The sequence below is a fragment of the Pseudorasbora parva genome, chromosome 1, assembly GCF_024679245.1.
Source record: "Pseudorasbora parva isolate DD20220531a chromosome 1, ASM2467924v1, whole genome shotgun sequence".
In the NCBI taxonomy this organism is placed as follows: domain Eukaryota; kingdom Metazoa; phylum Chordata; class Actinopteri; order Cypriniformes; family Gobionidae; genus Pseudorasbora; species Pseudorasbora parva.
In genome coordinates, this window is record NC_090172.1 from 41,857,061 (window position 1) to 41,884,817 (window position 27,757).

The following is a 27,757-nucleotide window of genomic DNA, read 5'->3' on the forward strand; positions in this document are numbered from 1 at the left end:
ACTCCTGATTTGCGCAAATCTTGGAACTTGTCCAAGATGACCCAGTGACCTTCATTTATCATGCTGCGACAAGTGCCCCATCCGAATAAGGCTTTTTAATGTAGAGACAATCTGTCATTTCACTCCTATCAGTCCATCCAAAAGGCAGCTGTCTGACTTAGTAATTCTCACATCTACTTAGGTCACAATGTACTTATTACCGGTGCCACAGTCATATTTGAGACACCATTTCTGGCTTACAATGCATTCAGCACCATTACCCTAATAACTATAAGCTATTATCCAATCACCCACCCACAGCCTTTACACACAGTCAGAATCTTTACTCTCTACACATAAAAAGCAGCCATCCTGTGTACTTGTCCATGAATAGTGCAACGACAAAATTGTGAAATACTGCCCCCTTTTATTCTGTATTGTGCCAGTTGCAGGTTCTATACAGAATTGACAAGCATAGACCAAAACATAAGGCCAAAACAAGCATCTGCATTTCATTAGTGAGGTACGGTTGTTAAATAGCAGGATGTCAATGCACAGATAGTAAAGGTTGGTCAATGGAAACTGTTTTACCAAGAGCAAACACAATGTTTGCTGCTATACTAATGAGCTGGATCAAACAGCCCATTAATTCAGATAGCACACACATTTCCCACTCTACAATTGTCCCGGGTTTTGTTGAGCATTTTCATGGTTTGCAAGGTAAAATATTTGCTTTCCATGTGATACATAAAGCATCCGTGGCTTAAACACAGTGCTGCTGATCATACTGGTTTTCTAAAGCTCTCTGTCATAGAATAGAGTGCCGGGATAAACAGGCAGGTGGTAGTGGGAGTAGTCATTTGCATTTCGCTTCCATACAAACATTAGTTTAAATCACTGAAATTTAGTCTAAATAATCTTGATTGGCATGTTTTTTTGTGTGTGTGTGTGTGTGTGTGTGTGTGTGTGTGTGTGTGTGTGTGTGTGTGTGTGTGTGTGTGTGTGTGTGTGTGTGTGTGTGTGTGTGTGTGTGTGTGTGTGTGTGTGTGTGTGTGTGCGTGCGTGCGTGCGTGCGTGCGTGCGTGTGTATGTGTAGTGTCATCAGTTTGCATGACTGAGTGCTAAACCAGGTGTTTTCAAACCCCATCACATCATGGTGGATCATTATATTATGGTTGTATTGTATTATAGACCCTTTTGTTTCCAAAATGTTGGCCATTATATTACCATTTTACCACTGTAATAAAGCCAAAACAAACTGATATAAATAATGTCTGGAAAAATATTTTCCAACAAGTTGACAACATCTGTTATCGATGTATAAACCTTAAGAAATAAATTTTCAGTTCAATTTAAAATATTCAGATTTAGGTCTTATTTGAAAACAAAGCAAGTAAAAAAACAGTGTGATTAATCTCATGTATCTGGTGTTTACTAAGAAAAGTAATCATTTCAAAATATGATAAATGTGTTTAAAAACTACCACGTTAAACACATTTAAGTGACACCTAGAGTCAACATTTAAACTTTGTAAGCTCGAAAACGAAACGTTCTCCTCTAGCGTTCCTCGTTCCTCCTCTAGCACCCCATGTTCGTCTCTTCTTCGGGGTCCCCGGACCTCTCGGTTTGTGCTAAACCAAAGGAGGTGAATCTTTTATTTATGCTCTTTGTATAAACTCCTGCTTGTTTAATGAACCGCGGAAGAGTCTGCAGAGCCATCATGACACAGTCACATTAGTCTTTTTTATGTTATGTTTACATTCTTATCTTTGTTCCAAACGATGACTAGCCTATACACAAACACAGGCCGTGACAGAAAGTGTATGTGGCTTTTTGACAGAGCCACACACAGGCTGCTTAGTGTGTGCAGCTCGTGCTCTGCAGCAGTCCCTCGGGTAGGCAGTTGCGAAGAACTGGATGTCAACAGATGCATAAGGGGCTGTCGAAGTTTGAGAACTGCAGCACACCGGTGCGAGCGCAGTGGCCCGCCACAGCCACTGGGGGGCGATCGAGCTCTTTGCGCGCTGCGCAAACGTGCCTCTCGCGGCGGAGCTCAGCTCCCCAATAACACGAGCACAATGGTCAACGGGCGAGATTGAGCGGCAGACAGATGCGCGCTGCGCATACTTACCTAAGGCTATTTCACATGGCATCCTAAAACTTTGATACATCTCGATTCTGACGCGGCTCGGGTGATTTATCGTGCCACGCAGCATGTTCTCGGTAGCAGCACCTGCTTTTTGGTGAGTGTTGAGTCCAGGCTTAATGCAGCGGTGCATGTTTTTTGGGGAGGGGGAGATGGGCAGGTGATGAGAGATCCTGTTGAATAAAGACCCAACGGCGAGCCGTGGCCAAAACTGTCACCCCTCGAATGCGATAACACCTGACTGTTAAGGTGTCATGTTCTGCATTTGGCAACGTCGAGGAATATCTGGATTCCCTGAGCAAGAGGGAAATTTGGACAAACCTGGGATTTACATCCTCAGCCATCTCTAGCTTGTTATATGAAGGGTGGAAGCTGTGAAGACGTCCTCAAATCAATTCCTACGTAAGTGGCTCGAATAATGAAAGGTGGAGTGCATGAGAGAGCTGACAAATTTCGTGCGACGAGTGTTTATAATTAATTGTCATGGGATTTTGGATCAGTAATATCACGCGCTGTTTCCTGTTCCATTGCTTGTCTAGCCTGTTACAATAAGGGTGTGCCATATTATCATTATTATTATTAGCGTTTATTATGTAGCAAAAGAATATTGACTTATACCTTTGTTCCTGATTACTTTTTTAAATTGATTTGCTCACGAGCATATCCATCACAGTCTGCCTCGGCTACATTATGATGTGCAGTTTGCATTCTACAACACGTTTTTCTTTACTTTGCAGCTGTTGCTGGTGTCAAGCGGATTTGGTGATTCATTCATATCTGCTGAAGGGGCAGAGGACGGAACAAACATACACCCCACCCCTCCCTGACACAGCGAAGATGGGAACCAGTGATTTCATAGGCGAATGAAGTCTCTACGGTGACCAAGCACCTCAGATAACGGAAAGGAGCCGCTCTCTCCTCCAGCATTCAGTTTCCTTTTGGATAACGCACGCGCGCGCGTTACGCACATGGATTCTAGAACTGTTGGGCACCTATTTCTCATAATGATGATGATGATGATGATGATGATGTCACCAGAAGCACATCGCTTCGCTACAGTTGTAAAGTCAAATTACAATAAGTAAAAGTGATGTGAAAGCCCTTAAAGCACTTCCAAAAGGTAGAGTGCCCAGTCAAGTGCATTTATGAACTTGCTGAACTGTCTTTTGCTCAGCATCGTTCTTCAGCCTGTTTTTCATCCTTCTGAACGCTTCGTAGTTTGAAAAGATGGAATTTGCTATGGTGGGCGCGGACAGCGGGGGCTGCAACACCCACCTGCCCTATGGATATGCCCAGGCTCGCGCGCGGGAGAGAGAGCGCGAGAGGGAGAGACAGTCTCGCGCAGCGGCGGCGGTGGCGGCTGAAGCTGGAACGGTCGGAGAGGGAGGTGGGTCGAACGGCCATCCCCAGAACCACCCGCATCAGAGTCGCACCGCCTCTTCAACGAATGCCAACAACAGTAGCGCCGGGACCGCCTCGCGCCCCTCCTCCTCCTCCTCCTCCGCCTCCTCCTCGCAACAGCCGCAACAGCAGCAGCAGCAGCAACACCACGAGCCACCACAGCAACTTCACAGAGAGAGAAAAAAGCAAAGAGGCGTCGCGCGCTGGAGACGGAACCGCGCGGCACTCGGCGGGGATCTACGCCAGTCAGAGTTGGCGCTCCTAGGATCCGAGGAGGACGTCATGATCGAGGAAGACGAGGCGGAGGGCGAGGAGGAAGAGGAGGACAGGGGAAGCAAGAGGTCGAGTTTTGTATATAACATGGATGATGAAGAGGAGACGGTTTCGTTAACGGACAGACGTCCCCAGTCAGGGTATGAAAATGTTTACAATGAGTACGGCTGCTGCGAGAGAGTTGTCATCAACGTGTCGGGCTTGAAGTTTGAAACTCAGTTGAAGACTCTCGCGCAGTTCCCGGACACTCTCCTGGGGGACCCTGAGAAAAGAATCAGGTACTTCGACCCTCTGCGTAACGAATACTTCTTTGACAGGAATCGACCGAGCTTCGACGCCATTCTATACTTCTATCAGTCAGGGGGGCGTTTAAAGAGACCCGCCAATGTGCCGTTTGACATCTTTTCCGAGGAGGTCAAGTTCTATGAACTCGGGGAAGAGGCAATGCTCAAGTTTCGCGAGGATGAGGGCTTCGTAAAGGAGGAAGAGAAGCCGCTGCCCGAGGACGAGTTCAAACGTCAGATCTGGCTGCTGTTCGAGTACCCGGAGAGTTCAAGTCCAGCCAGGGGCATCGCGGTCGTGTCAGTGCTGGTCATCGTCATATCCATAGTCATTTTTTGTTTGGAAACATTGCCAGAATTCAGGGACGACAAAGAATTCCTCAGCCCAGGTAAAAACTCCACACAGGCAGACAATGGATTTACGCCATTCAACGACCCCTTTTTCATCGTTGAGACGGTGTGCATCATTTGGTTCTCGTTTGAGATAATCGTGCGCTTCTTTGCGAGCCCCAGTAAAGCTGATTTCTTTAAAAACGTTATGAACACCATAGACATCGTCTCTATTTTGCCTTATTTCATAACTCTCGGCACAGACCTAGCTCAACAGCAAGGCAACGGGCAGCAGGCAATGAGTTTCGCGATCCTGAGAATAATACGACTCGTCCGCGTGTTCAGGATCTTCAAACTGTCTCGACACTCGAAGGGTCTCCAGATCCTCGGGCACACTTTGCGCGCGAGCATGCGAGAACTGGCGCTGCTCATCTTCTTCCTAGTCATCGGTGTCATCCTGTTCTCCAGCGCCGTGTACTTCGCAGAGGCGGACGAGCCGTCGTCACAGTTCACCAGCATCCCAGACGCGTTCTGGTGGGCTGTAGTGACCATGACCACGGTGGGCTACGGGGACATGAAGCCCATCACGGTCGGGGGTAAAATCGTGGGCTCGTTGTGCGCCATTGCCGGTGTGCTGACCATTGCGCTTCCAGTCCCTGTCATCGTGTCCAACTTCAACTACTTCTACCACCGGGAGACTGATAACGAGGACCAGACGCCCGTTGTGGAACAACCGCCACCGGTCTGCCCCTATTTTCCGGATTTCCTTAGAAAATTCAAAGGGTCCCCATCGGGGTCGTCTTTGGGTGACAAGGCGGCTGAATACATGGAGATGGAGGAGGGTGTGACAGAATCTCTCTGTGGGGGTGACTCTCAGAGCCCTAGCAGAGGGAACGGTACTGACATAGGCGGAAAAAACAGTTCACATTCACGAACCCTACAGACAGATGTATGATTATGGAAGAACGATAACCTCCTCGGGAGGTTTTCATGAAGATGACTGCACAAATGAATCAGTTAACAGCACACATGCACAACTTGAAGACATATAGCCTACAGTACGCGCGTGCGCTAACACACAAAACACTCATTAAGTTCTGGACCTGAGCTGAAACATTTTTGCAATGTGGCTACTTTTGTAGAGAAACATACCCTGTGATCACGTGACAGACAACGCAAAAATCACCAGCTTTTCGTGACGTGGAGAGGTGTCTCTATCTGCCCACCAGTTCAGTTCAGTTGACAGAACTGAACGACTCCCGGTTCATAAATGAAGACAACAAAAAGGAACTTGCATAGGCACTTTATGAGTTACATTTGTCAGTAATTGTAGGGAAAAGAGTCGAGTTCTTATCTAACGCTATTATGCAATAACGTTTAAATCGTTTGCACTATCATCAATTATGTTATAGTCTCCCAGTTTAATGCAGAGGAAAGAAACAGATGTAACACTGAGGTAGAGAGGGAGGACATCGCAAAACGACTCAAAATCATAATATGAATTGCATTATTAAATAATTCGAAATAATGGCAAACATACGCTGCAATCTTCACTGTTGAGAACCAGTTAATAGTAGGCCTAATTAATTATTTTAACGTAGCCAAATTATTATATAATTGGAAAGCAGCATGCTGCGTAGCCTAACTTACGGCAATGCTATCTTAAATCCCATTATGGCAAACGTGTGTCCGCATGGCAGTATTCAGTACTACATTCTGGTAAAAAAAAAAAAAAAACTTAGCACACCCCTGTGTAGTTATTTGTAGGCTACATTGTCCACGGTGACTGAAACAGTCATTATAGTAAGTCCCTTTTGTGAGTTACAAAGAACAAATCATTCATGTTAGTTTTGTTCATTAGCACAATATTTGAAACAACTTAATGAAGGATTTCTTTTTCTCTAAGCATCAAAGTCAGATTTTGGCATATCAAGGCCAAAATAACCGTTTCGCATTATCTCACAAAGTAAACACCCTGTACACACAGTCAGCGACACCATGGCTTGAAGGATCAGTTTGGCCACTGTTTTCAAGTTACTGTCATGGGAGTAATTTCAAGGGAATGCTTCATGCAACTATTTGTCTCCATCCCTTTACCAAAATGACAATGCATCCCTTTATAAAAAATGCTGACGGAAATGCACTGCACTGAAGGGAACATGAACTTGGTGGACTTCACGCACGGCGAATTCTCATCCTATTGGAGTGCACGGTTACCACTGAGCATGCGCAGTGAACTGCAGAACCCAGGTAAGCGTTTTCTGTGTTAAGAACTTGTTTAGTCACTCAACAATTATATTATCATCATTCACGCTTAGTTTTACACGGCATCCAGATGTGTACGCATGTGCACAGGTGTTTACGCATCTGCGTGGACCTACTAACGTTAGTTGTCTGTCAGGGCTAGGAACAGGTGTTCCATGTGATTTCAGCATGCTTGCCACTTCAGATCTCATGTTTTCTTGCTTCATAATAATAGATCAACAATTCCTTGAATTGCTTAGCAACCATGGGCTTATTGTCAAAGAGACGACTAAACGTGCTGTGTTTCCTTGGAATTCAAAAATCCTCATTGCTCATTAAGTGTTCCGAGCGTCATTTTCTGATGTCATAATAGCTGTTACCATTTTTTTGTAGACAAGATAATTGCCATTTAATCTCCAGTAAACCGATATTTTGTCATGAATAAGACATACTCTTAGCACACGCTAAAGAGAGATAACTATGGCCTCCCTCTGCCTGCCCTTCTCTCACAACACGATTACTTGGCCAACACTTGATATTAGATTATCATAAGTGCCTTGCGTTTCTGCATGTTAATCTAGTGCCTTGTGGACTTTTTACAAGAAACTGTAGGGAAAAAAGTAACAGAAAACTGGCGTTTATCAGCTGTTAATGCTGTCACATCTATAAACTATGCACACAATGTACAGTGTCCCTTTCCAGTAGTGATCCTCTTACAGCTTAGTACGTAGATGCACTACTGACAACACTTTATATAATGACATTAAATTACAGGAAGTGTTCTTTCTTTAAGTAATATATATATATATATATATATATATATATATATATATATATATATATATATATATATATATATATATATATATATATATATATATATATATTAAGCATACTATTGCTGTCTCTTAATGCATATAGTTTATAGTGAGGCTATGCAAATCTTTGAACTCTGATACTTTAACTTTCATATTTGCTTTTTTAATGTAGTCTTTATAATCTTTAACCAAATCTTTATGTCTCTAAATCTTCTCACACACAAAAATCCCCATTCCATTTTATGTGGTGTATATGATATTTAGTGCATAATGTTTTTTTTTTCATGCCTTCTGATATATTTTATGTATTATTGTTTGCACTGTTAATATGGGAGTGTATTGACTGTCACATTGCACTGCAAATAAGCGGTAGTGGGTCTTGTCTTTGTACTAAATCTTTAGGTCTGCTGTTGAAATCTGACATGATATTCAGTAAATGAAGATATATTGATAGCCCTTAAACATTATGGGATTCTGCTTGCTGAGTCATGCTGTACTTTTGCATATTATCCGCACAGGCACTCATATTCATGATAACCCAGGCTATTAAGCACTCGTTTACAGGTTAATGTTGCATACCCTGTGGAGAGATGTTACGCTAGCTCTGCGTCTTCATTTTCCGCTGGTGTAGTTCATATTGGATTGCACAAATACTTCACAGCGCTAGTTATTTGAGTGCTTTTTTTGGGCTGTGAAGTAATGACTGTTGCCCATCTTGAGCAGTTTCTCTGGGCCTAAATGTTTTTGTTAATGATTCATTGAGTCCAAAAGCTGTATCTGAGGATTTGAAAACGGTCTCTTGTGCTTTAGTCCAGGTCTTACATTTGTCAAATGCCTACCAAAGAACAAGTTGGCTTCTTTCTCACACTTTATTATTGGGCATCTTCCTCTTTTCTTTATCTTTCCCTCCATTGGACTCCTCTGAATTCTTTCATGGTCATTGTAAAAAGTACTAGCATAGCCCTCTGTTTTTGGCAGCCCTCCTCACTTTTTTGTAGAAAAACTCAAAGAAACACACACATGTCAGAGACGGAATTCATAATTCATGCGAGATCAATGGACTGCACAGTTCACAATGCATATTATTTGTCTAAAGTGTAGGTCCATATGTGTGCGGTTGCTTGTCTGCGTGAGTATAATAAATCAATAAAAGCCTTCACCCACACCACCTTCATAAATATCAAGCTCAATGCCACAGTAAATGGATATTAAACTAGATTTCCTAATATCAGTCACCCATGACTATGAAAGACATTTTGCCATATTGATAGATCAGTGTAGACCTCATTCCCATAACACTGACTCTGTAAATATCAAGACTGGCATTTGAGCAGTGTGGAGGGCCAGAATAATGTGGCATTAGTCCAACCGAAAGCAATCAGCATTACTCTACTCAGGGCATTAATTAGCTGCCGTGCGTGATGTGTGTAGTATGACACAGAAGTGTAGCTGTACTTGGCTTGATCATCATTCCCACACATACACTGGGGCTTAGAGGATGATGGGGAAATAAACAGCACTATAGATTAGAAACTGAGCTGTCATGGCAGATTTTTCTCTCTGTAATCCCCCCATCTTCTCCCTGTACATCTGAGCAGTATAAACAACAGCACTGCATGTGTTAAAATCGGTTGGGAAGAAAAACACAAGCTATAGTTTCCCTTATGTAACCTTATAAATTAGCGATTTTATTTCCGTTAAGTGATGTCCTCTGAACCGTTGTTAGTGTCAAGTGCATTGTGCGGCCCCAAGCACAGGTGGTGTGATGCCACTGACAAATTAGCATTACTTCTTGTTCTTTGTAGAGCAATGTTTAACATCTTAATGACACGGAGGTACATGTTCATGCCCAGTGGGGTACAAACAGGTTTTTTTTGGGGCTCACAGGGCTTGATTGCACCAGTGTATAGAGTTTGGTTTAAGTCCTGCAGCTAAGACAAAGTTCAGTAAGAGGGTCACTGACTTTTGAGATTGACCACGATCAAGGTAAACTCTTTGCATTCACGTTGGTTCCCTGGAGTTTTGATATATTTTTGAGCCATTTTCAATAAAAACTTCAGTTTAGTAAATGGGGTGCTATAACAACCAAAATTACATTTGTAAAGTTGAGAAACACACACACACACACACACACACACACACACACACACACACACACACACACACACACACACACACACACACACACACACTTAATTCTACATGCATTGAAGCAACTGTCATGTGATTGGTTGATTAGATAATTGCATTAATGAGAAATTGAACAGATGTTCCTATAATCCTGTATGTGAGTGTGTATATATATATCAGTGCTGTTGATTTAATGCATTAATTTAATGGCAGTTATGGAAGTTATAGTTATGGAAAAATAATGTGAATAAAACGATGTAGGCATGTTTAGCCTACATAGAATGCAGTTAAAAATCCGTAAAAATCAAGATATCAGAGCAAAAAGGCCTCTGTATGTTTTTTTTGTCTAATATTTATATTATATGATATAATTAAGCAACAAGTGCAATATAACACGAGTGCTGTTTTTTTCCTGAATAGGAATGTGTCTGTTTTGTTACCGTCTCAATTTTGCCAACAAAATATGTGCTGTGTCGTTTCTGAATGAATCTGGGTTTGAGTGCATCAATCGGTGCAACAGAAATTGCTAGAAAAAACGCCCACAGCTGAATCATCCATCCATTCATTCAAATCGCTGGTCCAATGGAGTATAAATTCCTCTTTAATTTATTATTAAATTGTTCAATTAAAGCTACACTGTGTGATATTTTACCCCATCTAGCGGTGTAAAGGTATACGACAATCCAGTGAATAATAGTTTCTGTTCCTCTCAATTTCAATTTTGTTTTAACTCCTACGGTGGCTGATTTAGTCCAAGATTAACATGGCTTCCTGTTCGACCTCGTCCATGAGTGCCATCGAGTGTTAAAACGCGAAAAGCGAAGCTTGAATTTACGGGTATGAACCCTCTTTGGCTAATGTACTTTCAAGATGGAGGGGCAACATGGCGACCGGCATTCGAACCCCTCACCCGTATGTATTTTCAATGGCATATTATAAACTTACGAGAATACTTTATTACTTGAAAGAAGTAAATATACATTAATGAGTACATATATTTTTGAAAGAACTAAGTGTTTTTAGCTAAGAATAAACTAAAAAAGTTACACAGTGTAGCTTTAAGGTTTATATGCTAGTAAATCTTTTCATTACTAATTGAGCTGCCAGTTTTCTAAGTTTCAATTGATTATTAAACAGGAAGCTCAGACTATGCAAAAGTAGCAGCCCTTCCACTGTCCGAATTCACTTACTCATTTTCATTCACTCCTTCAAGTGGACTATATTAGTGGAGTAATGTAGGGAATATAAATGAGGGTATAGGGGGCGATTTCGAACACAGCTAATGACTTACTCATTTAGACATTTACTGCAACTACTTTGTGTCTGCAACACAAAGTTTATTTTGTGCTTGTTTGATCTTATATTTTATATATTTTTTAAATGTTGTAGATATAAGTGAGATTTAATTAGGTTTAATGAGAATCACTAAAATTGTTTAATATATTTTTTGACAAAGGTCTTAATGATTTTCAGTTTTTTTCAAGGTAATTAAAGCAACAGTTTTCAATAACAGACGAATATGTAAATGTATGCTAATTGGGGTAAAAAGCGCACCTCCTGTAATTAACATGATAATAAATGGTTGGCTGACTTTTACATTTGTTGACATGACATGGTTAGATTCAGATGGTAAATATCATATATTAAGTTGGGTGTAAGCCTGGGATACACTGCAATCTTTTTAGTAATCTACTATAAGTTATACATTACAAATCACACTGTGCAACATGGATCTGTTAAAGGTGCCCTAGAATGATTTGAAACAATATGTTAAATTGTTCTCTGATATCTACATAGAGGGTATGTGGCTTATTTAAGAGCAAAAATTGTCCAGATACAGGTTTACAGGTCCATTTACAACCCTATAAATTGTCCCTAGGATGTAATGCTCTGTTTTTGCCTTATTTGCAAGAGTCATGAGCCATATCACCCTGTAGCCCAAGACTGGTTTCCCACTGAAGCTTAGCAGGGCTGAGCCTGGTCAGTACCTGGATGGGAGACCAACTGGGAAAACCAGGTAGCTGCTGGAAGAGGTGTTAGTGAGGGCAGCAGGGGGTGCTCAACCTGTGGTCTGTGTGGGTCCTAACGCCCCAGTGTAGTGATGGGGACACTATACTGTCAAAGAGCACCGTCCTTCGGATGAGATGTTAAACTGAGGTCCTGACTCTCTGTGGTCGTTAAAAATCCCAGGATGTCCTTCGATAAAGAGTAGGGGTGTAACCCCAGCAACCTGGCCTAATTTGCCCATTGGCCTCTGTCCATCATGGCCTCCTAATAATTCCCCTCTCCTGATTGGCTTAATCGCTCGGTCTCCTCTCCACCAATCAGCTGGTGTGTGGTGAACGTTCTGGTGCAATATGGCTGCCGTCGCATCATCCAGGTGGATGCTACACATTGGTGGTGGTTGAGGAGATTCCCCCAATCAGCTGGGAGAAGCGCTTTGAGTGTCTAGAAAAGCACTATATAAATGTAACAAATTATTATTTATTATTATTATTTCATGAATATTAATGTTGAGCTCTGCTCTGATTGGCTTATTTCAGCAGCTCACAGCTCACAGCAGTTCAGTAAAGCGGCCCGTGAGTCCTGACCGTCCTGACACAACACAGACCGACTGAATGAAACTAAGCAAAACATCTTAAATGGAGATTGATAAAATGCAGCTTACTTGTTTATTGGTGTTTTCAGATCATACACGCGCGAGAAAGAGCTCGCGTTCGTGCGGTTGCCAGATTTCAGGAATGAAATCCCCCAAACAGAGCTTTTCTGTGAAAAGAAACCCGTATATACTCAGGTTTTTACCTAAACATGTCCAATCTGGCAACCATATGCACGCAAGCTCTCTCTCGCGCACGGGCGATCTGAAAACACCAATAAACAAGTAAACTGCGTTTCAGCAATCTCCATTGACTATCTTTTTTAACTTATAGGTTCTTCTAAAAAAAATAGCATATTGCGATAAAGTTCATTATTTTCCATAATGTAATGATAAAAATTAAACTTTCATATATTTTAGATTCATTGCACACAAACTGAAATATTTCAGGTCTTTTATTGTTTTAATACTGATAATTTTGGCATACAGCTCATGAAAACCCCAAAAAATAAAACAATTAGCATAATTTCATCCAACCAATAAAAGAAAAGTGTTTTTAATACAAAAGAAAAGTCAACCTTCAAATAATTATGTTCAGTTATGCACTCAATACTTGGTGGGGAATCCTTTTGCAGAAATGACTGCTTCAATGCGGCGTGGCATGGAGGCGATCAGCCTGTGGCACTGCTGAGGTGTTATGGAGGCCCAGGATGCTTCGATAGCGGCCTTAAGCTCATCCAGAGTGTTGGGTCTTGCGTCTCTCAACTTTCTCTTCACAATATCGCACAGATTCTCTATGGGGTTCAGGTCAGGAGGGTTGTCAGGCCAATTGAGCACAGTAATACCATGGTCAGTAAACCATTTACCAGTGGTTTTGGCACTGTGAGCAGGTGCCAGGTCGTGCTGAAAAACAAAATCTTCATCTCTATAAAGCTTTTCAGCAGATGGAAACATGAAGTGCTCCAAAATCTCCTGATAGCTAGCTGCATTGACCCTGCCCTTGATAAAACATAGTGGACCAACACCAGCAGCTGACATGGCACCCCAGACCATCACTGACTGTGGGTACTTGACACTGGACTTCAGGCATTTTGGCATTTCCTTCTCCCCAGTCTTGAAAATTTTCCCAGTGAAAATTTGCTTTCATCCGAAAAAAGTACTTTGGACCACTGGGCAACAGTCCAGTGCTGCTTCTCTGTAGCCCAAAAGTGTCTTGACCTGGGGAATGCGGCACCTGTAGCCCATTTCCTGCACACGCCTGTGCACGGTGGCTCTGGATGTTTCTATTCCAGACTCAGTCCACTGCTTCCGCAGGTCCCCCAAGGTCTGGAATCGGTCCTTCTCCACAATCTTCCTCAGGGTCCGGTCACCTCTTCTCGTTGTGCAGCGTTTTTTGCCACACTTTTTCCTTCCCACAGACTTCCCACTGAGGTGCTTTGATACAGCACTCTGGGAACAGCCTATTCGTTCAGAAATTTCTTTCTGTGTCTTACCCTCTCGCTTGAGGGTGTCAATGATGGCCTTCTGGACAGGGTCGGGTCGGCAGTCTTACCCATGATTGCAGTTTTGAGTAATGAACCAGGCTGGGAGTTTTTAAAAGCCTCAGGAATCTTTTGCAGGTGTTTAGAGTTAATTAGTTGATTCAGATGATTAGGTTAATAGCTCGTTTAGAGAACCTTTTCATGATATGCTAATTTTTAGAGATGGGTTGGGTTTTCATGAGCTGTATGCCAAAATCATCAGTATTAAAACAATAAAAGACCTGAAATATTTCAGTTGGTGTGCAATGAATCTAAAATTTTTTTACAGAAAATAGTACAAACTTTGCTAAAGTGATTGTTTTGAGCAAGTATTATCTTAGACATAAAAACATATTATTTTAGGTAAATTATATGTATCAATATTCTGTGGGATAAAAGCCAAGGTCTGCCTTGCCACCTCATACATTTATAAGACTTAATAAACCACTTTCGTAATGTACACACAAAATAATGTTTCTCCATCAATGTTCAAAACAAACATATATTATACTGCAATAGTACTAAATGAGATTAGTGAAAAGCACATTTTTATGGTCTGGCTTTAGTCCCGTTGTACCCCTATATATATAATCATTATGTTTTTTGTAGTTACATCACATGGCATTTTACAACTAGAACTAACCTTGCAGTGTCATGCAAAGGTCAAATCATGTGATATTTTAAAATACTTATTGGCCTCGGCACACAGTCATGAGGGTCCGCAGTGGACCTTTCTATTACATCATTTCCTGTTTTGTTTAGTTTTTTCTCCTCCAGCATATTTCTGCATAGTTACATCACATGACTTTGATTTGAACAATAAGCAATTTTTTATGATGAATTATCTTTTTTTTTCCCTTCAGTGTGATATCAGGACAGTTGTATCACCCAATTTTGTTTTTAAAATGGTCGTTTTATTACAGAAATCAAAACATGCCTATCATAGAATAGATGCATTCAGTCACTTTATGTGTGATTTTTGTCATTTCAATGTATTTTGTAATGAATGAATAGATGGGTCATAAAATAAGTGTCACGTCATTGCTCCAAGAGCTGATTCAGGGTAAGATTTAGTGCTTCTAACAGAAGGGTCTTTCACCCTCAAGTCATGCCTGCTGAGTTTTATACTCTCATATTTTCCTGGAATACAGACAGTGTGACTCTGCACCTGAGTGTGTGGAAGAATACTTGTTGAACAAATATTCCTTTTCTCCCGCTTGTGTTCCATGAGGACGTTTAAAGCTCAGTTCTTTTGTTGTCAGCATATCCCTCCTCGATGTGTTTGCTTGTGTGGTTGACTTGTCATGGGCATGCACAAACCCACACACAGACAAAAAACGCTTCCCTTCGGGGTTTAATAACACTCCCATAGGGCAGGGCACTAGAGGTCAGGATGTGTGTGTTGCTGAGCAGTTCTGTCTTGTTGGGTTGTGTTTCTCTTATCTGACGGCTTATGCCCAGAGGGTCAGGGTGCATTGTCTGTACTAATAGGACTGACCCCTCTGATGAGAGAACCAAGACGGGATGCACGCAATGGGACGCTCGAACAAACTTCATGACCTTAGCAGAGGCCAGTACATCATGTCTGTCATCTGCATTCATATCCAGCAAGAGGAGGCAAGTGATTGAAAAAGTAATCAAAAGACAATTCCAAAAGCTCCCGAAGCTATTTAGAAAACGATTGGTAGTACGCCTGCAACTTATGACAACCTCCTTCATTAGTGTAGCGTAACATGCAATTAATGATAACATTTCAATTGGAAATTAAACATGCTCCCTCCAGCTGACCTGCCATTTTGTATATATGTAGTTCCCGGTACTGTGAGAGCAATGTTTTCTTGTGTTGTCTTTCATTTGACCAACATACAGTAGAGAACACACTTCAGAATGGCAATAATGCTGAAGGAATAGGCTAGGATCTGCAATGCAATTGAATTGTGCTCAGAATAAATCCTGTTTTCAAGATATCGTGACTAAAAATGACTGATGCTTCAGGACTTCAATATGATAAGCAGTAAAATCTGAATATCACTAGATGCCCGATCTGTTGGAAATGACGAAAGCTGTTGTCAGTTTTAAACAACAATAAGCTAATTTAAATAAGAATAGTGAGGATCGAAGGCAATCCCTAACAAAAGACATCTAACATACACTACATTATATTATCGTCACAACTGAACTTGGCATGTGCTACACCGTTTGAGGAATTGGAGAGATTTCAGAGTCTTATTCTCAATATTTCAATTTGAATCGATCTAATCATTTATATATAAAAATGTAATAATTAGAGTTGACAGAAAATTGATTTGGTTTATGATTCTTTTACAGGATTCTTTAAAGACTTCCTCTAATGCATCTTAGCCAGAATATTCCAGACTAATTATTGCACTAAAAGTAAGTTAAGAGGAAAAGCATTTTATGCAAAGCAATATTAGGCTATTAAGAACACAACAAATAATTCAAAACAAACACTATGGCCAGAGATTGAGCTATTTTTATATAATATAATGTGAGTGAAAAGTGAGTGAACTGACGTGTGGCCAGGTATGGTGACCCATAATTGGAATGTGTGCTCTGCATTTAACCCATCCAAGTGCACACACACACCCTGAACACACACCCAGAGCAGTGGGAAGCCATATTGCTAAGGCTCCCAGGGAGCAGTTGGGGGTTCGGTGCCTTGCTCAAGGTCTTACCTCAGTTGTGGTATCGAGGGTGGAAGAGAGCACCGGTTATTCACTCAGTAAGTTATTGATGCCAGTCTAAATAATATTAATTTAATGTAAATGTAAAATAATCAGGCAGCTTTTAGTTCTGTTTGGGTTACCTCAATAGCATTGTTTGCATTATTACAGATAATGATGGTGAAGTTTAAAGGCTCAATTTTGTGCTCAATTTTTTCTACACAAAGAAATGTATAGTACATTTGAAAAATGAATGTACATGGTTAAATGCATGTACATTTACATAATATAGCTTTGATAAAAGATGATATATTTTAAATATAGTGGGTCACTATGTGGGGCAGACATATTATGACACGACTTGCCAAATATTACTCGCTTTACCCAAGTAAATCTTGTTTTATTGGACACTTAATTTATTTAACTAAAAAAAAAAAAATTGCATGTCACTGACTGCATTTCTACAATACAAATTAGTGTCATCCTGTATCTCCTCCTGGGACCCAAATAGACTTTTGTCCACTGTAGTGGACATTATATTTTAGTGAGTTTCTTTGACATCACACACGTCACAGTTTTAAGTCAGGATGTCCTGTAAAGAGCACATTCAGGGCACAGATACCAAATGTTTGGAGGTTTTACCAGGACAACAACACCTTCTTGGTCTTTAAATATGGCTGACATTAATGTTTAGCACTCTTATGAAAATATGATAATATTTTGTAATTATAATTTAAATCTGATTAATTTTCAAATTGTTTGTTATAAATCAACATCTCAGGAAAATGTTATGGGGATTCTAATCAAAATATCACTTTTTGTTACAAAACAGGGCGTTGATTTCATAAATGTCCTAAATGTCCTCTGTATAGTAGACACTAGGACTTAAATCATGTTTATCATGAATTTTGGAGACACAACAAATGAGTAGGGAAAGAAATTACATATTAATATTCCTATGAAATATTACATATTATGAAAATATTACTCCCATTATTACCCTTCTTTTTTCATTACATGTTGCACCAACAACACATTAATATGCAAATTAGATGCAGTGTATAGATACATTGTATCAATGCATTCAGTTATATCTTTCATAACATCAGATGTTCAGAATCACCTTTAAACAAAGTTTGTTTAAAAAAAATCCTGAAACTTAAAAAAATGATAGGTAAATTAAAAATAAATCCCATTGTTTTTGCCTACACATGCAATTTCATGTCATTTATTTTTTTAACAACTCCTGGAGTCCTGGTGTCAACTACAGAGGACAAATGAAATATTAATAAATAAATAAATATCACCAAAAATTGTCCATTTCTTTCTTATGCTCTAGTCTAAACAATGTAATAACATGGAAAAATAAAAATTTCTGGGTCCCAGGATCTACTCTGTTAGAGGTCAGCGTTAAGTACAATGGTATCAATACATTACTGAGTGCACGTTACATTTAATTTGTCAATAATCTCCCAATTCTGAATTTTTTAATATAAATTTGCAAATTTTTTTTTTTTTTTTGCAATTGCAAGTTTAAACCTTTTTCTTGCAATTTAGTTTTTTCTCACTTCTTTTCTCAGAATTGTGAGATATAAACTCGGGATTGCGAGTTATAAAGTCCAATTCTAAGGAAAGAAAGACATTTCATTTCTCAGAATTGCAAATCTGGCTTTGTATCACGCAATTCTGACTTTATAACTTGCATTTGTGAGTTTATACGACAAGCATCCATATTTACCATCTGAATCAATAGTCTAAAGTCTGAAAGCACCTTCATGAAGTTGTTATTATTGGTGGCATATTGGCGAAACAATTGAATCGTTACACTCCTAGTTATTAGTTGCATCACTGAAAAGATACATTTCCCAAATGCATAAGATCGAATTGTATATAATTCAGTTTCTTGTCCTTCCTTGTCAAGTTATTCAACCATTCATTCCTTCTAAATGACACCATCTTTCAGGATGTGACATTGTAGTGTCCTGGGGAGGTACGTGGCCTTGTTCTGCATTATAGACCGTCTCTGATCCAGAGCACACATACACACTCATCAGGAGAAAGGAATTACAAGCGGGACTGGCTATGCCCTGATGTTATTTCTGCTCTGTTTGGTGGTTGTAGGTAGACAGTGAAGCCAAAGGGGGAGTCAGTGACCTTCTGACATTCATGCATTTGGAAATACAGCCTGGAAAATGCTGATCTGTAAATTCACAGTGCTTCTGCACAAGCAGGCCCATCATTTCCTTTATTGTGTCTATGGCTGTTATGATATAGTAGCTGAAAATATTACATCAACTTCTAGCATTCGACTCACATCCTGGCTCATTGTAAAAACCATTTAAGTTTCTCCTCTTGCTGAGCAAGGAATCTTCATTGTTGTGATAATTCTGGTCTGAATGTTTATCTTGGTGGATTTCCTGTGCTTTAATTGGCTTGTCATGCTGCCCCCAGAGAGCAGGCTGAGAAACTGCAGTCTAGGCCTCTGGAATTAGCCAGAGCTTCCTGTCTCTCTGTGGGATAGACACACTGCTGTTAGTATAAACGGAGAATGATGTGTGTTTTTATTATTATTATATATAGTACAGCTGCGATGGGTACAAGAGCATCTATGGCTTTTCCCAAGAGAGATTTTTATTTGCTTAATTTAGCTGTTCTGCTAACCAAACATTTATTGCAGATTTGCTTGTGGAAGATATTCACAGGGACCTACTGTAAATCTGTTAAAGCGACAAAATGTTTTCTTTTAACACTTGAAGAAATACTATAAAAACATATTTGTTGTTTTAGCAATGTTGGATAAAAAAAAAAAAAAAAAACACTTCACTTTACAAGATACAGTTTCATGGCTGAGGCACAGGCAAAGTGAGGTGACATTGATTTATGATTATTTCATGGAAATCCCATTCAGCTTTACACTGGGAATGTAATGAGTTGACATGATAACCAATCACCTGCCATGAGTTTTATATTGAAATTGTTTTTGATTCTTTCAGTTGCCAGAAGTGTTTACAATAATTGAAACTACACAAGAGCTAAAGTAATAACTCTAGATTAGTCAACCCATTATGCACTAAATGAATTAATTGACGTATTAGAATGAATGTATTGTATTTATCTTGATTGCTTATATGCAGTATCTGCCAAAATGTATCTGCAAACTTTACATATTTATTCAAATAAGACTTATTCCTTCCCCATTCTAGAGTTAAAGACAGACAAACTGACAGATGAGGCCTAGCAAGATGATTGACTTCCCCCTTGTTCTGTCTGCAGGAATGGAGGACGAGTTTTTCTTTCCTTTCCATTCTCCAACCCTCTACCAGCCTCTGTATAGCTATAAAGCTGTCTTAGTTTTGGGGTGGCGGAAATGTTAATGTTGCTATGGAAACCTTAGCTAAAATCTATTTTATGGTAGTGAGTTAAGTGTGTGTGTGTGATGGAGGGAGAATGAGAGAGGAAGCAGGACTTGCTTTATTTATTGTTAAGTTTTGCTCACTCACTAGACTAGACGATGCAGCACAGGCATAGATACATTTAGAGACAGGGAATGTTTATTTTGAAGGCAGAGAATTAAAAATGGCATAAGCTTGATGAGCTTTTGATGTGGCTTTATTTGATTAAATAGTACTATGTTTTAATAGAAACAAAAAGTAGTATAGTCTTGTTTTGTGCAATGGTGATAAAATATCAAATGAGAATTAAGCATGAATTTACATGAGAAAAAAGGAGAGTGAAACTGCTTGTTTTTGAAAAGCTGGGTTGTGAGATTGCAAGTTGTAGCAACATATACTTTTTATAAAATTATCTGCTAATTATAGTGAATTTGTCATTTATCTTGCCACTCACTGCGTCAAATATTGGCCAGTCTCTGTGTGAAACTCTGTCTCATAATAACAATTATATACCCGTGTTGGTGGCTTAATGCAAGTAATGTCACAAATGTGTCACAACATGCAGTTCTATAGAAAAGCTTAGTTGTTAGAAGATATGCAAAACAAGAGTCACTTTATGAGCTCGTCTCTTTATGAGCGCGTCTCTTTATGAGTAAATATCACTGTCCAGGAAAATCAGAGTAGGAGAACTGTGCGTAAATAAACACACACCAATCATTAGACAGCCACTTTAGAAGATCGCTTGTAGACGTGCCCGGCCAAAAAAGTCACTGTTTGGCGCAATTATTTAATTAGGCTTAAGAGTCTATGATTGGATCATTATTGCAGTCAGTATTAGGTGTAAAGTAGTCTCAGACATCACACCCACGGACCGTTGGCTAAACATCTGATGCATATGGCACACTTATCTGGAAACACTTCAGGAGTTTCAAAGTCATCATCTGATTGGTTGAATTTTAGTGGATGTCCGTGAGACGAGTGTGTTGCGATCTTTAAAAGTCCACTTAGAAACAAATGGCACGACTCCAAACTCCCTTGTGGAGGAAGACCGCCATTGTGTTTACAGATGTGACAATGAGCGCTTACCAGGATCAACTAAAAACTATGTGAATTTTGCGGCACCATTGTTGCAGTAAACTCGAACAACATTCATGAATGAATCCTTTGTAGATGCATGCCGGTCTGTTATTGCAGGGACATCGACATAACATTTTATCCCCCTAAACATGACACGGAACAAAACGAACTGTAATTGGTAGGTCAGTCAAACGTCCTCATCGGTCCTTGATCAATGATAGCTGCGATGGAGTCCAGACCTTCTGCCGTCAGTCTGAAGGTCTGGCTACGCGAGGCTAGGTGTAATGCATTACTATGTAATTAGATACTGTAATTTAATTACTTTTTCATTGAAAATGTAAAGTAAGGGAATTACTCTGTATAAAAGTTCTATATAAAAAAATATCGGAATTCAACTTCTAACATTAAATGTATGTTTTTAATTTTGTAACCTTCTCCTTTTAAACTCTTTAATCAGTTCGAGAATAATTTATGCAATTTTGTATCAACAATTTGAAAGAATTAAAAGAGCAGTTGCACATATATCATTGAATTGTTCAACTGGTCAAGGTTGTTATGGGATTTAAAAAGTAATCCTAAATCCTTATAATAATACTTTTTATAGAGAGTAACACTGGGGAATATGCAATTAGTTACTATTTTAGAGTAAAATACCCCACAAAGATTGCAGTGGTTATTATGTTTCTACCATGTTATATGTTTGGCAACAGTTCTTCTAATTTACGGAGTGTGTAGCTTTTCATTTTTTAAACAACCATGTAAGACACATCATGGCCATTTTCAAGGATGACAGTGTCAAGATTCATCAGGCTCAAATTGTGACAGATTGGCTGGGAGGGAGCATGAACAATCATTTTCACACATGAATTGACACCTCTGTGTCCAGACCTTAAATTCATTGAAAGTCATTGGGATGTGCTGGAGTAGACTTGGAGTAGACATTGTAAGTACAAGATCTTGACTAAATATAGATGCCCCTCTTGATGAAACTAAAGTCCCAACATTTATTTCCATTGCGTCAATGTTTGGTCAATATCTTTTATTTACAATGTGATCCTGAATTATGGCCATGATGTGTTCCTACATGGCTGTTGAGATGAAAAGCTACACACTCCACCAGTTAGGGTTAGAAAAACTTTCTGCTAAACATATAACATGCAAGAAACATAATAATCACCACAAAAATGACCCAGTCATTGACTCTTAAGCATTTGCCAATTTAAATCCAAACAGTGACTTTTGATTCACTCATCTCGTCAAGTATCATTATTGGCACTGAAACAGTGCATTACATTATAGCTCCTAATAAAGCTGCCAGTAACATTTTAAGTAATGTTCAAGTCAGATTTTCTTGAATTTGGCACAGTGTTAATTTTGAACTCTATTCTGGGCACATATACAGTGGGGCAAAAAAGTATTTAGTCAGCCACCAATTGTGCAACTTCTCTCCCTTATAAAGATGAGAGAGGGCTGTCATTTTCATCATAGGTAAACTTCAACTATGAGAGACAGGTTGAGAAAAAAAATCTAGAAAATATATATATATTTTTTAATTTATTTGCAAACTATGGTGGACAATAAGTATTTGGTCAATCTCAATACTTTGTTATATACCCCCTTTTTTTTTTTGGCAAAGACAGAGGTCAAATGTTTTCTGTAAGTCGCCACAAGGTTTTTACACACTGTTGTTGATAGTTCGGCCAATTCCTCCATGTAGATCTCCTCTAGATCAGTGATGTTCTGGGGCTGTCACTGGGCAACATATATTTTCAACCCCCTCCAAAGATTTTCTATAGGATTGAGATCTGGAGACAGGCTAGGCCACTCCAGGACCTTGAAATGCTTCTAACGAAGCAACTCCTTCGTTGCCCGGGCAGTGTGTTTGGGATCATTGTCATGCTGAAAGACCCAGCCACATTTCATCTTCAATGCCCTTACTGATGAAAGGAGGTTTTTACTCAAAATCTCACGATACATGGCCCCATTCATTCATTCATTCATTCATTCATTCATTCATTCATTCATTCATTCATTCATTCATTCATTCATTCATTCATTCATTCATTCATTCATGCATTCATGCTTTCCTTTACATGGATCAGTAGTCCTGGTCCCTTTGCAGAAAAACTGCCCCAAATGGGGGCTTTGTTTCCACCCCCATGCTTCACAGTAGGTATGGTGCAACTCAGCATTCTTTCTCCTCCAAACAAAGTTGAGTTTTTACCAAAAAGTTCTATTTAGTTTTTTTCCTGACCATATGACATTCTCCTAATCCTCATCTGGATCATCCAAATGCTTCAGTCGTCCCAGCCTGGTGCAGGTCTACAATTTTGTTTCTGGTGTCCTTTGACAGCTCTTTGGTCTTGGCCATAGTTGAGTTTGGAGTTTGACTGTTTGAGGTTGTGGATAGATGTCTTTTATACTGATAACAAGTTCAAACAGGTGCCATTAATACAGTTAACGACTGGGAAACAGAGGAGCCTCTTAAAGAAGAAGTTACAGGTCTTTGAGAGCCAAAAATCTAGCATTTTTTTGTAGGTGACCAAATACTGATTTTACACCACAATTTGCAAATACATTCTTTAAAAATAAGACAATGGGATTTTTCTGGATTTTTTTATCATTCTTTCTCTGATAATTGAAGTGTACCTATGTTGAATTATAGGGCTCTCTCATCTTTTTAAGTGGGAGAACTTGATCAATTGGTGGCAGACTAAATACTTTTTGCCCCACTGTATACGAAAGGTATGTTTGCGCAGAACTTTTTAAAGAGCTAAAGGGACATAAATAACTTTGCAGAGTAATCACAATTGTGGGAAACAGAGTATCACATGCAAAATTGTTGTCATAAGAAAAATATAGGGGGGAAATACTGGCTGTCATGGCAACAGCCAAGTTTAAGGCACCGAATGAAAAGGGTAGATTTCTAAACCACTCTACCCACAACAGTCAATCTTTTTTCTTCATTTTATTCACGCACTCATTCAAAAAAACATTTTCTGCACTGGGGACATTTTTCTTAAACCCAGCTATACGATGCAGGTCTTGTCTTTACCCCTCCATTACTCACACTCCCTCTCTAGCTGTGTTTTCTCGCTCAGTTACCTGTATTGTTTATAGTGATTCCATATTCATTGCAGTGTGGCGGCAAACGCCACGACTCAGCTCATGATATCTCTGCCAATCCCTCAGGCTTTGCTGCATGCAACATGTGGAGCACTTAAGTGCTTTCCTGCTCCTTACTGCCTTAGAGACGGCTGGATCCCCAAGCACAGCTCATCACGGCAGCTGCTGCCCTCTTTCCACATGGCTTTTGACAAGTTTCTCCCTGTCGCTTAAATAATGCAAACTCTCTTGCCTCATCTTAGCACAGTTAACCACAGTGACATGATGTGTGTGTGAATTACTGTGCCTTTTGTTCTATATGTTTCTGTAAGAATTACAAGTTGGTTGATTTGCATACTGATTTTAAGTAAATCATAGAAATGTGTTGAAATACCCAATTTTATGTCTTCCTTTAAGGTTCAGAAATGCATCAATGTGGGCGCTCCAAAGGAGCAGTTTCAAGATGCTCGCAACCTATTTTACTTCTTTAATCTGAAACAGAATACTCAACAAATAATAATGTAGGACAAGACTTGATTTTGTTCTCCAGGAATTGATTGGATTATTAAAAGGGGTGTTACAAATCAGAATGAAGCCAGGTAGTTGGAGGAACGGGATTTGTGACAGCCTAAAGCGAATGTCATTTCAGAGCTTGAGAATCAGATGATAAAATATTATGAATCCTTTTAAATATCTAAAATATTATTCATGTTATTTTATACACGTTAATATGTTTTTGCAAAGCCTCAAACAATTTGATTAAACATACATTTTACTAAATGTATTCTTAAAGCTGCAGTCCGTAACATTTTGCGCTCTAGCGGTTAATAATCAGAACTGCATGCGTCTTGCAGAAGCTACTTCTCTCGGTTTATGTCTATAGCGAGTCACGCAAGGACTGTGCTCCTCCGCAGCGTTTCCTACCAGACCGATCTGAAATAGTCCTAATATAAACACTTAATATAAGTGTACCGTAATGATTCGGGGTAAAACAAAAACCCAGTTTGGAAAATTGATTCATGTTGTACATCTCTCATTTTTGTAAATCTTGAACACACAAAAAAGTTGCGGGCAGGAGCTTTAGGTGAATGTGTTATCATCTTATACTGTAATTGATAAGAACAAAATAGACAGTTAAATTCACAATTATTTGTTTGACAAATTGTCTGCCATATAAGTGTTATGATCATCAGCCTTATAACAACTTAATTCTGAGTTTCTACCTTTACAATTTAAAACACACTGACTTTAAGACACAGATAGATTCCTTTTTCCTCAAATATTTATATGCTTATTTAGTTCTTGTCACACATTTGATCCGTCTTTGGTGACATTGCACTTTACATCTTGCTTGTATCTCCCACCACCTAGCTGCCTTGATTTCATTTAGATGAAGCTTGAAAAATGGCAGTAGACTGCTGTGCTCATTGTGAGCTTGTGAGGGAGATTTGTCTCACTCTAGAAATACTCGTATGCTTCAAATGCCCGTGTAGATGAAGCAGGCTTTATTTGAAGTGGATCGTCCAGACAGTAAAGCGAATGCATGAGACTTTGAAGCAAGACATTTCATAAAATTGAGTTGACATACTGTAAAAGTGACATTGCTGCGAGATGATAAGTTAAAAGGCTGTCTACATCTGTATCGGTATTGCCTTAGAACAGCAGCGTTTTGTCTCGTTAATTCCTCAAAAGATGTTCATTCTTTCATTAAAAATGCGCAAATTCCTTTTTGTTTCCGTTCTCTGTAGCCGCAATCTATGCAGCTACATGTGATCCAACCACCATCTCTTTATTCATTTTTATTAGCCTGACTGCTAATGTAAATGGCATCTTGAGCCCTGAGAGTATTCATTCATCTGTCACAAATTACAATAACCAAACACGAAATGCAACAACGCTATGCCTCAGTGCATACGGCAGAACTAAGTATTCCGGCAAAAGATAGAGTCAGGTAAAGCATTATTGATTGGCGCATACGTATGTGTGTTTATGTGCATGCTTGTGTGTGAGTCTGCGTATGTGAATTTGTGTTTGGTGGAGGCAGAGAAAGCATTTAAAGTCCAACGACTGTGCAGCTTAGACACTGACAGCTGAATCATAGGCTGCTAGGGCAGAAGGAGAAAAATCAATGGCTTTTAAATTCACTTTGTGAGGTAATATCAAAGGCAGTGACTGTTGAATCGCAAATAAGTACATGGCTGCGTGCAGGTGTTATGCAGGGGCCGGGTGAGGGGAATGAAGGGTTATGCAGAGGGTGTTTTCACCATGCACTGGGCAACAGAATGATGAAGATGCCTGACGCCGATAAAAACTCTCTCAAGACTTCCCACTCACCTTCACTCAATGCTGCAAAATGTCTATCAGCCGCAACAGCTTGAAATTGCAAGCTGACAATCCATCAGCATACAATTTTATTTCGTTTCAATGGTTTTGAATGCCAATGTGTTGCAGCTGATGGGCGATGGACAATCGATGGACTCATTGTTAATAAAGATTTCATCACTCCAATTATAATTATCATGTATTATTATTACTATTATTTTTTTGTGTTTATCATCTGGTGTGGATTTTGAGCAGAACTATCTGTGTGTTTAAGGGGTGGACTATTTAGGAAACCTGTTTCAGTACAGTTATTATTTTTTCAGTTTTGTTAGATGATGCTAGTGGTTCAAAAATGACACATTTCCCTTTTTAAAAGCAGGTTTTTGACTGGCTATGTCCATTAAGGAAATTACACTAAAAGTTAGGTGTTGGCATTGTCTTTGTGTTCTGCAGTCTGTCTGCTTTTACCATCCACCAGCTTAATAACAGGCCTTATCTCTTGTTGATTTCACAAAACATATTTAGCAGTTTGAGTTGGGCTGTAGTTAAAGATGTGGCCTTGAAGTATTTAACCTTAAGATCAAACCCCACTTTCACATTCCATTAGCTATAATCACTTTGCGCTTGAGCAAGGCACTTAAAGGGATAGTTCACCCAAAAGTTATAATCATGCCAATATCTTCACATCAATTATTTACTTCACTTCTTTTCAGTGGAACAAAAAAGTAGTTATTTTACTAAATGTCCATTATGTTCCTGAAATCAAATAAAAATAACCTGTACAACTCGAGCACCATGTTTTCATTTTCAAGTGTTTTAAATCAATACAATAGCGTGTGTGTGTGTGTTTGTGTGTTTGTGTGTTTGTGTGTTTGTGTGTTTGTGTGTTTGTGTGTGTGTGTGTGTGTGTGTGTGTGTGTGTGTGTGTGTGTGTGTGTGTGTGTGTGTGTGTGTGTGTGTGTGTGGTTTATGAGGACACAAATTTGTATAATTACATGGGTATTACACTGGTATTACACTATAAATGTGGTTTATGAGGACATATCAAATGTCCTCATAATTCAAATGGCCTTAAAAACATACTAAATGATGTTTTTTTGAGAAAGTAAAAATGCAGAATGTTTCCTGTGATGGGTAGGTTTAGGGGCAGGGGCAGTGTAAGGGGATAGAAAATACGGTTTGTACAGTATAAAAAACATTACGCCTATGGAGAGTCCCTGTAAACCACATATACCAACGTGTGTGTGTGTGTGTGTGTGTGTGTGTGTGTGTGTGTGTGTCATGTTTTTGTGACATATGAGGACACTAATTTGTATAATGACATGGGTATGATATAGGTATTACAAGGAGAGGGTGAAATAGGAGGACATTGGCCATGTCCCCACTTTTCAAAATGCTCATAAATCACACAGGATGAGTTTTTTTTAGAAAGTAAAAATGCAGAATGTTTCCTGTGATG

General features: G+C 39.4%; 1 protein-coding gene across 3 annotated transcripts in view; it reads left to right on the forward strand.

Moving 5' to 3' along the window:
• The first annotated feature begins 1,841 nt into the window (after window positions 1-1,841).
• kcna4 (potassium voltage-gated channel, shaker-related subfamily, member 4) overlaps window positions 1,842-27,757 on the forward strand; it is a 40,727-nt gene continuing 14,811 nt past the window's right edge. For 2 of the 3 annotated variants that reach the window (XM_067441159.1, XM_067441172.1), the window contains exons 1-2: window positions 1,842-2,527; window positions 2,863-6,660. In XM_067441159.1, the coding sequence (XP_067297260.1) occupies window positions 3,353-5,365 (2,013 nt within the window). In that variant the 5' untranslated portion in view covers window positions 1,842-2,527; window positions 2,863-3,352 and the 3' untranslated portion in view covers window positions 5,366-6,660. The remainder of the gene's footprint in view (window positions 2,528-2,862; window positions 6,661-27,757) is intronic. The other variant, XM_067441165.1, reaches the window with a different exon arrangement.